The sequence below is a fragment of the Myodes glareolus genome, chromosome 12 (genome assembly GCF_982192425.1).
Source record: "Myodes glareolus chromosome 12, mMyoGla1.1, whole genome shotgun sequence".
NCBI lineage: Eukaryota > Metazoa > Chordata > Mammalia > Rodentia > Cricetidae > Myodes > Myodes glareolus.
Window position 1 is genome coordinate 30,883,696 of NC_142037.1, and position 12,280 is coordinate 30,895,975.

Here is a 12,280-nt window from a genome sequence, read left to right on the forward strand (position 1 = left end):
ACATCAAAATTGTGATGCTAGTTGAAAGAAACCAGATTATTTAAAAAGTAGATATGGTGTGCCTGGAGCGATGGCTCAGCAGGGAAGAGCACAGCTGCTACTGCAGAGGACAGAGTTCAGTTTCTGTTACCCACAACAGGCAGCTCACAACAGCCTGTAGGTGCAGCATCAGGGGATCTGATAACCATTTCTTGCTTCCATGGGCACTGTACTCATGTGCATAAACCTAAAATACACATACACATAACTAAAAATAAAATCTAAAAATGTAGATGCTGTATGAGCCCATGTCTATAAAACATTAGAATGCACACTAATTCCTAAGCACAGAGCACATCTGCCATAGCTGGAAGCATGAGTACAGAGGTGGCCCACAAAGGGCCATAAGGCTTCTGATGTGACAGAAATGGTCTACGCTTTGATAACGGTGAGGGTGATAGGAGCTGTTAAAACTCACCAAAGGAAACACTTTAAATAAGCGTAGTTTGTTATTCATAGTACAACTCAATAAAGCTGTTATAAAAACAAAGTATTAATACTTTTAAAATAAGCAAATAACCTTGACCTTATTAACATTTTTAACCTCAGCAAAATATATATTAAATGATATGGCCTGGACACTTAGGTTGAGAACACATCTATAACATAAGGAACGGTACTCACAATCTATGAAATATAGAAAGGAAGTTGGCTGACTGAATTCTAAATGATTCTTCTTGAGTGTTTCTCTAAGCAGTGATGTTTTTACTTCCTAAATCAAGGCTGGAGTAAGGAAGTTTACAAACTGGAAAGTACTTTCTAAAACTAGATTTCTAATTTCTACAACAAAGGTGCACTGCATGGACCCTTACATTCTTTGTTTAAATTCAAATCAACCAAGTCTTTGTGCTCCCATTCTTTCTTCTCTCAAATTTCTATTCGTTCCCATAGCAACCTGCTAACTGACAAGCCTTCAAGCATAACAATAGTCCAAGCTTAGGAAGGGTGTGAAAAGGGGACAGTGTCAAAGGCCAAAATCTGACTCAGGAGAATCAGAATTCCAATCTTTGTCACTGTACAAAGGGCCTGGTAACCATAGAAACTGTGCCATACTGGGTTTGGGAATAGCAAGATTAAATTCGCAAAATGTGAACCAATGTGGAACAGCCTTGAAAATTCAAAACTGCTATTCATAGCTGCTTTAGATCCAACTGGAATAAGTTATTCCAAACAATTTATAAAAATAATTTTATGTAAGTAGAACTATAAAAGATTATAAAAAAACAAAACAAAGCAAAGTGAAACAAAACCAAAAACCCAATCTCCCTTTCTGGACAACAGTTTCTGATGCTACAAGGTCCAAAATTTTTAATACTTATTTTTTGTCTCAAAACCAAAAAAAAAAAACCTCCAGGTTTCTAAAATGTACCATGGTAGTCTACACATTGCTAATGGCTTGGGAAATTAAATAATCTGTTCCAAAATTTGCTATTATTACAGAAATCTATTCACTTTTATAAGTCAAAGTAGTGTTCCTAAAACAGTACATAGGGTTAACTTATCTTTAGTGAGTAAACTTTTAATATTTCCACCATTGTGGAGAGTTCTGAATTTGACATACTTAAAATATAATACCTTACAAGTCAAATTCTATTCTATTTAATAATCTGATTTAAAGCAATAATTTTTAGGAATTTCTTTAATGCAATTTATCATAAGAAAACCAATTTCAAAATACCTAAAACTCAGTATTTTTGTTCTTAAAATCAGAAATAATTGCAGATAATTCTCTACTACCTGTATATATAGTTGTTTTAATTTAGAAGCTTCTTATTGTTTGGTTTACCCTAGTCACAGAAATGGTTTATAAAGCCACACCTATCAGGGCTGGGGATATAGGTCAATGTAATAATTTTTCCACTACATTATTGTTTAGAGAAAAAGAACTCCTTATAAACATGAACCTAAATAAAAGACAATAAGGAAAGTAAATATGGTGGACAATGAATGTAATTTAGAGATTAAAAACATGAACTCAGCCAGGCAGTGGTGCCACCCATCTTTAATCCTAGCATTTGTAAGGCAGAGGCAGGTGGATCTCTGTGAGTTGGAGGCCAGCCTGATCTACAGAGTTCCAGAATAGCCAAGGCTACACAGAGAAACCCTGTCTCGGAAAACAAAGAAATAAAAACACGAACTCAAAAGAAATTTTATTTTCTAAAAGGCCTAACCATAAATGCCAATCAGTCTTGTTACATTGGAGTACATTCAAAATTTCAAAAGCCGTTATTTTTGTTCCTAATATCAGAAATAAGTGCAAATAAGTCTCCCATTATCTGTTTGTAGACTGTGTGTGTGTGCGTGTGTGTTTAAACCAGTTTGAAACTGATTGAAATCTTCAAGAAGAACTGGATGGTTCCCTCAGAGAATCCAAGTCCGAATCCGCAACAGACAATTTTGGTGTCTTATCCACCCAAGCCCAGTACTGTTTTGTCGCCTAGCTTTGGCACTCTACTCATACTTTCTCTGTCGCCTAGCAGTGTAGCCCCATTTGCCACAGGATGACTTGTGACGGTGGTAGGGGTTTGGAGCCTTGGACAACACGTGCATCTTACTGAAACGCTTTCCAGAGGATGATGCTCCTTTTTTCTGCCAAGGCCAAAGAGGTCAGAAGAGAAATTACTTCTGGTTTTTTATTTTAAATTTAGAAGATTCTTATATTAGTCTCTGTCCTAGTTAGGATTACTATCGCTGTGATGAAACAGCATGACCAAAGCAAGCTGGAAAGGGTTTATCTGATTTATGTTATATATCATTGTTCATCACTGGAGGAGGTCAGGGCAGGAACCCACACAGGGCAGGGTCCTGAGGGCAGGAGCAGATGCAGAGGCCATGGAGGGGTGCTGCTTACTGGCTTGTTCCTTAAGGCCTGCTCAACCTGCTCTCTTAATAGAAGCCAGGATCACAGCCCCGGGGTGGCCCCACCCACAAAGGGCTGGGCTCACTCATCAATCACTAATTAAGAAAATGTTCTATAGGCTTGCCTACAGTCTGATCTTATGGAAGCATTTTCTCAATCAAGGTTCCTTCCTCTTTGATGACTACAGCTTATATCAGCTGACATAAAACTAGCCTGCACAGCATCACATATGTTTTGAAGAAGCCACACACCCTTGTGTACATTTTTAAAAACTTAACAATAGATCAAGAACAACAGAATTTGGACAAGCAAAGGTATATTTAAGCAGAAACAACACAAGGTCCTAGAGAAAGGAAAGCTACATTGCATCATATTTTCGCTAATTACATTGTTTATAAAATATAAACACATAATGTTGAAAGTTTCAAATCACTTTGAACAACAACCACAAAAGAAAGAGAAAAAGAATATCGTACTAGTGTTCACAGGCAGGTGGTAGCTTTGGAACTGTGATCAGCATCACTACCCCACCAAACTATTTTCAACCCCAGGAGACTAAGAGTTTGGGTATAGCAGTGAAACATAATTAGGATCACTGCCATTACTAAAGAATTTACAGTTTAATTAAAACATTTATTAATTACTGTATATGAGGTAGTATCTTAAGTACTCTAGGCATACAAGGGTGGCCTCTGATAAGGACAAGCTTCCAAATGAAAGTAGTAATGGGGACAAAAAAGCAAACATTGTAACAAAATACACACTGAACAAAGGTAAACAAAGCATCCTAAGTATGGAGGAAAAAGGCCCTAACTTTAGTCATCCTACATCCCATAAGGAAATCAGGCCCAAACCAGGTCTTGAGAATAAAGCTAGATATCACCCAGATATTGGAAGAGCCTTTCAGGCAAATGTGACATTTGAAATGACTCAATAAGGACGCTAGGAAGTTCTGTGCAGCTGTGATGAACAGCGTCTACAGACCACTGAAACTAGTTGTTAAAGTAGAAGCCATTTACTAATGTCTATTATGCTTCAAACTGGATCCTCTGGGCAAGGACTGGCACTGCTATTTTAGAAAAGTAGTTTTTATATTTTGTTTGATCTTTATAACTGATTTCATTCTAATGATGGTACAGTAAGACATTCTGTCCCAATGACACTGTTTATAAGTAGCAAAACTTGGACTTGAATTACTGTACCTCCAAATTTCTTACTCTAACCTCTTCACTACAAACTCTTCGTTACAGCGAAATTAATCTTCATTTTACTGCCTTCACATATGATGCAATTTCTGTCTCTGCAAAGTAGGTGCTAAAGATCTATGAGATGCTATTTTGCAGCTACCACATAGGTTTGAATACAACTATGGCTTCAATCTGAATGTCCCCAGAGGTTCCTGCTTCGAACACTTGTTCCCAGCAGTAGTGGTTTTTGTTTTTTTTGTTTTTTTTTTTTTTTAGAAGGCTGTGGAACCTGCAGGAGGTGGGGCCTACCTGACGGAAGTAGGTCCACTGGGAAGTGCATTTCAGGGTTAAACTCAGCTACCGCTTCCAGCACGCACTCTGCTTTTGGGTCCACTACAATATGAACAGGGCCGCAAACATCTTATGAACTGAGCCTCCCTGCTACGCCTTCCCCCATGGTGAAGTCAAAGTCCATGAACTGTGAGCCAAAATAAGTCTTCTCACTCTCATGCTATTTTTGTAGGTACTCTGTCAGGGACAGTCTAATACAGAGACAAATAGTAGGTTCTACTGCTAATGCTGAGAAACAGGTCCTCTCACGCATTGCTGGGATGACATAAAGTATGGTACAATTTCTACATAGAGTTTAAAAGTATCAATGAAAGCATTTTCCTTGATTTGAACATTTGAATTTCATTTAAAAAACATATTAGTAGAAGTATGAAAATACATGTGTGGCACTTTTTATGAGCAAATGTTCATCAGTAAGTACTGATTGAAGAAATGCTAACTACCTAACCCAATGTAGCTCTAAAAACCAAAGACATCATACCCATTAGAGCAGAATAACTACTATAAAATCTTTTAAAGAGGAAGAAGAAAATGCTGGCAAGCAAGGAGATATTTAAGAATCCTTGTGTATTACTTTGAGTCTGAAACAGCACAGCCACTGCAGAAGGTAATACCACAGTTCCTCAAAACATTAAATAGTTTGGTACAACATTTTTCTAGTAGCTTAAGACCCTGGTTTGATCCCCAGCACTAGAAAAAAATATTTTTTAAACACAGAATTACTGAGTTGAGAGACGGCTATGAACATGATGTAGTTTCTGCTAAGTTTTCAAGTCTTTTGCTATTACATGGGATTCACTCTCCAACTGTGTCTGATGACTCTGTCAGTGACGTCTCTGTCCTGCCATGACAACTGTGCAGTAAGCAGCTTCCTCGGGGTTCCGTCAAATCTCTGCAGCCTTTTCTTAGAAACTACTTCCCACTTATGGACCCTTCCTAGGCTGTCAGATATTGGAAGAGGCAAACCTACTGACAATAAACTATATGGGTTATGTGGGCATATTTGAGCAGAAGGCAGAGAAAACCTGTCATGCCATCATTCTGAATGTTCCACGAACATGCAAAGAATGATACAAGTTCATCTGGGCCATCTTCACTTTCCTAGTGACTCTAGACAATTTAGAAACAGAATCTGGAATAGAATTAAAATCTGTACACCATGCATTGTGCAGCAACTTACAAATCTTTCATTTAATCCTAACAAGCCCGTCTAGGTTTTTCGTTATTGTTACCTTAAATAAGAAAACAAGATTCTGAAAGCACTGTCAAACTGATTAAAATATAAATCATCAAAATTATATTAGATGACCATGTTAATATAAGAATATGGATATTCAGGGTGTGGTGATGCATAATTTTAACCCCAGAACTCAAGAGGCAGATGGAGCTCTACTGAGCTTCAGGCCAGCCTGATCTAGACAGCAAATTCCAGGCCAGCCAGGGCTACATAGTGAGACACTGTCTCAAATAAATGAGTAGCAAAAACCATCACTTAGAGATTGTTTGCTATGTACTAAGTACTCTATAGGCATATTTTAATTTTGTACTATGAAAGATTATATAATTATTATTAGCCTTATTTTATTTATTTTTTTTTTGAAAGCAGGGTCATACACAGCCCAGGCTGGGTGCCACCTCATCCTATAAAGGAAAACTGTTATGAATTCCTAATCCTCCTGCCTCTATCTTCCAAGTGCTGAGAGGATAGGCTTGTACCACCACCATACCTGCTGTTGGTGTTACTAGAATCAAAGGAACTAGGGTGGCAAAGTTCACACAAGTTGCCACAGTGACACTGCTAGAGTTCAAATTCTGGATCATCCAGCCCCAAAGCCCATACTCCCCATTAGACTGTTTGCTGTCTCCCCATTTCTATCTAGTAAATATATCTTTGTTCTCAAATCTAAGACCATTACAGACAGATACATTTAAATCTAGGAATAGCCATATTCATGAATTGGACATAGTTTCTGAGGCAAATATATTAAGAAGTACCTGAAGAATTATCATAAAAAAAATTCAAGTAAGGCAACACACGTTCATAAAGTTCTGAACCATCAAGAACAGAATTCATATACAAAAACCTTTCTCACGGCCTGAAAGGTACTCTTAAATTGATGTGTACCTGACATTACCAGGAAATTATCTCAAATATTAAACAAAATAAACAAAACACTGTGAACCTAAAGAAAAATTCAGTCTTTTAAAAAAACACATTATATTCCATACTCAGCTAATGTGGTGGTTTGAATAGGTATGGCCCCCATAGACTCATCTGTTTGAATGCATGGCCTAGAGAGAGTGACACTATTAGGAGTTGTAGCCTTGTTGGTGTCACTGTGAGGGCAGGCTTTAAGGTCTCACATGCTCAAGGTATAGCCAGAGTGGGACACAGTTCACTTCCTGTTGCCAGCTGATCAAGATGTAGAATTCCCAGCTCCTTCTCCAGTGCCATGTCTGCCTGCATGCTGCCATACTTCTCACCATGATGATGATAGACTAAACCTCTGAACTATAAGCCAGTCACAATTAAATGTTTTCCTGTGGACATGGTGTCTCTTCACAGCAATAGAAACCCTAAGACAGCTACTGAAATATATGTAATATTATTATACTCCACTATTGATATAGTTATTATTTAAAAAAAGAAATATAATCTCTGAAGAGGTATCATCACATATGTTTCAGTGTTTCAAATTTCTTTGTAAAAACATGTCTAAAAATAAATGCAAGAGTAGAATTTCTCCAAACACAAATTATTCAAACTATTATAGTATGAGCCAAACCATATAAAATTTCAAATGTATAAGATATAGTTAAAAACAGCAATCTTTTCCTACTGTTTACACCTAATCAAACAGATTAGGTGGGTCATCAGGGCACTGTAGATTATTTTCTGGAATGTCAAACAGTAGCACAAGTCTTACCTCCATTGCTAAAGCTGCTGTCTGTTGGTCATAATGGTTCAGAAGATTAGGCATGAAGGTAGTATTATAAGGCAAATCTTGGCACATCCTCAAGGTAATAGGTTCACAAGAAAATAAACTGTGCCCACCTATATGTCCCACAAACACAGTCAAGAGCCAAAGATAAAAGACAACCCAACTCATAGCCATTCTTCCTGGATCTGGAATGAGACTCGGATTATCAGATCCACTCAAGATGTGTTTTCGACCAGTGAATGCTTGCAGGTCTCAGCTTGAAAGCACCCCTCTGTATCTGTTAGGTTCTTCAAACAGTTAAAAACTCCTTGTACTGTCAGAGGTTTGTTAACCTGGTCTCACAAAAGGCATTTGTTTTTGGTTTCACAATATTGGAAAATGACATCATCTTGTATCTTCTTTTCATTTTATTACATAGGGCACATCTGGCCAGCATATCAAGTTGATCAACCACATTCCCAAATCACAGATTCCATCTTAGGAGGAGAGTGATTTCTTCCTTGTTGAAATATCTGAAAAGTATTTAAAACGGGAAAGTTAATCACTTCTCAAAATACTGCAGACTTGACATTAAAATATTTGATCATATATCAAACTTATCTAATAAAGAAAATACAGGAGTATTCACAAAGTAATAGTTTTTCTATCTTATCATATGATATATTCACTAAAAATATTGTCAAATAACACTTAAAGGCTAATTTTATAACCTAAGTTGTATATTTAACACAGGATGGAGAATTCTGTCACAAGATGTAATTGCTCCATTTTGAATACTTTTTCCTTTGCTCCAAACTGTGTTTAAATGACATTTGTTGTAAACTAGACCATGGAATTTCAAATTTATTACATGTGTTTTGGTCTCTAGAAGTACACTTTTATATTAACTGACTTGGTAGAAAGTAGCTGTGAAAGGTCTGGGAAGAGATTAAACCTCTTACTAATTCAACATTGTAAACACTGTCAATTAACCCATACTTTTTTCTGAAGATGATTTGAACATCACTTCTCAAACATGGGAATCTTTGAGTAAATTATGAGATAACATATGCAAAAGAGTAGCATCAAGCATTAAGTGTTTTGGGTACTGAATTGCAGTTGACAAGGCTACGTCTATCAACCAATACTGAACTAAAAATAGATGGTTCTACAAGTATCATCAGCCAGTTTTGCTAATGTTACATTACTTCAGACAGCATAAAAATATAAGGTCACATATATTGCCCTAGAATCTTAAACACATGACCAAAAAATGGTTACCACAGAGCCGAGCTGTGTAGACAAACCAGAGAAGGGCAAGGAATGATTCCAAATTACCACTTCCACTGAGCTACCCAACTCCCCTGAAGAGAGACACATTGCCTAAGGACCACTGCCTAAGGACTACCCATAGTTACAGTGTCCTATACATCAGGTCTTGAGAAATGTTATGCTAAAACAGAACAATTAAAAGAAAAAGCATGGGGGGCTGGAGAGATGGCTCAGAAGTTAAGAGCACTGGCTGCCCTTCCAGAGGTCCTGAGTTCAATTCCCAGCAACCACATGGTGGCTCACAACCGGCTGTAATGAGATCTGGTGCCCTCTTCTGGCATGCAAGCATACATGCAGGCTGAATACTGTATACATAATAAATAAATCTTTTTTTAAAAAAAAAACATGTTTATATATAATAATCTACATAAAACTAATTTAAATATTGGATATAAAGAATAACTAACAGGGCTAAAGAGATGACTCAGGGCTTAAGAGTACTTGTTGCTCTTGCAGAAGACTCGTTTGGTTCCCGGCACCCACATGGTAGTTCACAACTATCCATAACCCCAGTTCCACGGGATCCAATGTCCTCTTCTGAAGGCACCAGGCATGTACATGGCACACAGACATACATGCAGGCAATCACTCACACACATAAAATAAAAAACATTTTTAAAAAGAGTAGAAAACATTCCAAAGAACAAAAGAAATACAAAAGGCCAACAAACACAAGATGTGATATTTAGCTTCACTTAAAAACTGCAAATAAAAAAGACAAACATAACACTTTTGCCAATAAAATGTTCAAAAATAACAATGATGCCAGGCAGTGGTGACCCAAGTCTTTAATTCCAGCACTTGGAAGGCAGAGGCAGGTAGATCTCTGTGAGTTTGAGGCCAGCCTGGTTTACAGAGTTAGTTCCAGGGCAGCTAGGGATGTTACACAGAGAAACCGTGTCTCGAAAAAACAAAATACAGTAACAGAATGAAGTATGGCATGGATTACAGAAAAAGGTTATTTTCAACATTTTGAAATACTTTGGATAAAAATGTAAACTAGTTAATACTTTTAAAAAATGGCTACTTATGGGGCTGGAGAGATGGCTAAGTGGTTAAAAGACACATGCTGTGGGAACCATGGGAGAGGGTAGAAGGGAAGAGGAGAGGAAGGGAGGGGAGCAAAGAAAAATGTATAGTTCAATAAAATCGATAGAAAAAATTTTTAAAAAGTTTTAAAAAGAAGTACATGCTGTTCTTCCAAAGGATATCAGCTCAATTTCCAGCACCTGCAAGTGACTCACAACCACTTGTAACTCCAGTTCCAGAGGATTCAACACTCTCTTCTATCTTCTGCAGGGACTGCAGGCACATGGCACACATATGTACATATAGGCAAAACACCCATACAAATTAAATAAAAGTCATTTTTAATGGCTATTTATATAAAAATTCCTTAAACGCACATATAATTTGATTCACCAAACCTATCCATAATTTGCTACAGAAGCATACAAGTGCATACGTTATATAACTGAAATATTAGCATAGGTAATTTATAACAACTATTTTTCTTTTTTTGTTTTTTTTGTTTTTTGTCAATGATCAATTTATAACAATTAAAAAAACTGAAAGTAACCTTAAAAAATTATCATAGGGATTTTGCTAAATAACGTGGAATAAACACACAATGGAGTATCATATAGACACTGAAAAGGATGAACATGACTTAGAGCATACCTCAGTGGTCATGTACACTTAGCATGCACAATGCCCTGTGTTCAATCCTCAGCACTGGCCCTTCCTCCCAAAAGATGAACATGGATTGTATTTACAACATAATAACATAACAATGATAAGCAAAACAATTATGACTGGCAAAATGGCTTAGTAAATAAAGTGCTTATGTTTCATGAAGATCTGAGCTTAAATTTCTAGAGCCCACATAAAGCACATACAATAGCACATATCTGTAGTCCCAGCATGCCTACAGGGAGACGGGAGGCATATATAGGAGATTCCTTGGAAGTCTAAGAGCCAGCTAGTCTGGCATATACAACAATAAGCAAAAGACTGCCTTAAACAAGATGCAGGGCAAAACTGACATCCAAAGTTGCCCTGACTGCCATACATGCACCACTACAAGAGTACGCTTATATTTATAAACACACACATACACACACAAAATCTTTTTCTTTTTCCTGAGGTTGGGTCTCATTATGTAACCCTAGTGAGCTTTGAACTCACAGAAATCCACCTGCCTGTGCTTCCCATGGATTGGAATTAAAGGCTTCTGGCACCACAACAATCTAACACAAAGATGTTTTCTATAGCAGTAATAAAAAAAGTATGCATATATAACTCACTTCTGTCAGAAAAGCATATATTCAAAAAATAAACAAAAAACTCACAGATATTTCAGTTGGATATGGTGGTACACACCTATAATCCCAGAACTCAGCAAAAAAGATTTTAAATGGAGAACACTCTGGGCTACATGGCTAAGATCATCTTAAAGGAAAGGGGCATATTTTAAAATAATAAGTGCTCTATGGAATTTTATGAAAGACCTGATTTTACATTTTGTATATAAGGCAAGTAACTCCCCAATCCAACAATGTGTACTGACTGGCAGATAAGAACTAATGCTACTTGAACAGTTTATTGGCTGGTAATTAAAGCACCAAGTCAAGAGATACACCACTTGTATTACTGCAGATAGTAGGAAAAGCAAAGTGATAATTTAGCATGATTTAAATGGATTTTTCAGGTCAGCCAGATAGTTCATCAGGTAAAAGCACTTGCCACTAGGCCTGGCTGACAGAAGTTAAATCCTCAGAATCCATATGACAGGGTGAACTAATTCTTTTTTTTATGATTTATTTATCTTTTATTTTATGTGCATTGGTGTGAAGGTGTCAGATCCCCTGAAACTGGATTTTCAGACAGTTGTGAGCTGTCATGTGGGTGCTGGACATTAAACCCGGGTCCTCTGGAAGAGTCAGTGCTTTTAACCACTGAGCCATTTCTCCAGCCCAGGGTGAACTAATTCTTAAAAGTTATTCTCTGATCTCCACATGCATGTTGTAGCACACACATGCACATGCACACACACATACAACACACACCACCAAACAAAACAAAACTTTTTTTAATACAAATAATTCAGGTTACCTGTTACTGAAATCAAATGTTATAATTTAAAGTACATTGTATACATGCCACAGCACCCTCAAACAATGGATTTCCTATACATGGGGGCATGTACAGGAACATGCACATGGGGACTAGAGGTCAATCTCCAGTGTCTTTCTCAGAATCAACCACATTGTTTTGCTGAGACAACCAGATCTCTCACCAAGGGCTCTCTGATTCAGCTCGGCTGTCTGGAGAGTCAGTCTCAAGAATCCACCTGTCTTTGGAGCTGGGATTACATGCGTGCACCTTACAGAGGGAATCTCTCTTATGTAGGTTCCAGGGATCAGGCCTCATATATACATGGCAAGCACTTTACCGATTCAGCCATTTCCATATACTCTGAAATACTTGTTTCTAATCAGAATCATGAGAATGTGGCACTTTCCCTCAAGGCTCATCTATGGAAAAGCTCTAAGCTGAAGTTTCAGATCTGCAGGAAACAGGTGATTGTG

At 37.3% G+C, this 12,280-nt stretch overlaps 1 protein-coding gene across 1 annotated transcript in view; it reads right to left on the reverse strand.

The window, feature by feature from the left end:
* Positions 1–12,280, reverse strand: part of Fzd3 (frizzled class receptor 3) — a 70,734-nt gene that overhangs the window by 53,552 nt on the left and 4,902 nt on the right. The window contains exon 2 of the mRNA XM_085698655.2: positions 7,365–7,891. Within this exon, the coding sequence (XP_085554781.1) occupies positions 7,365–7,553 (189 nt within the window). The 5' untranslated portion in view covers positions 7,554–7,891. The remainder of the gene's footprint in view (positions 1–7,364; positions 7,892–12,280) is intronic.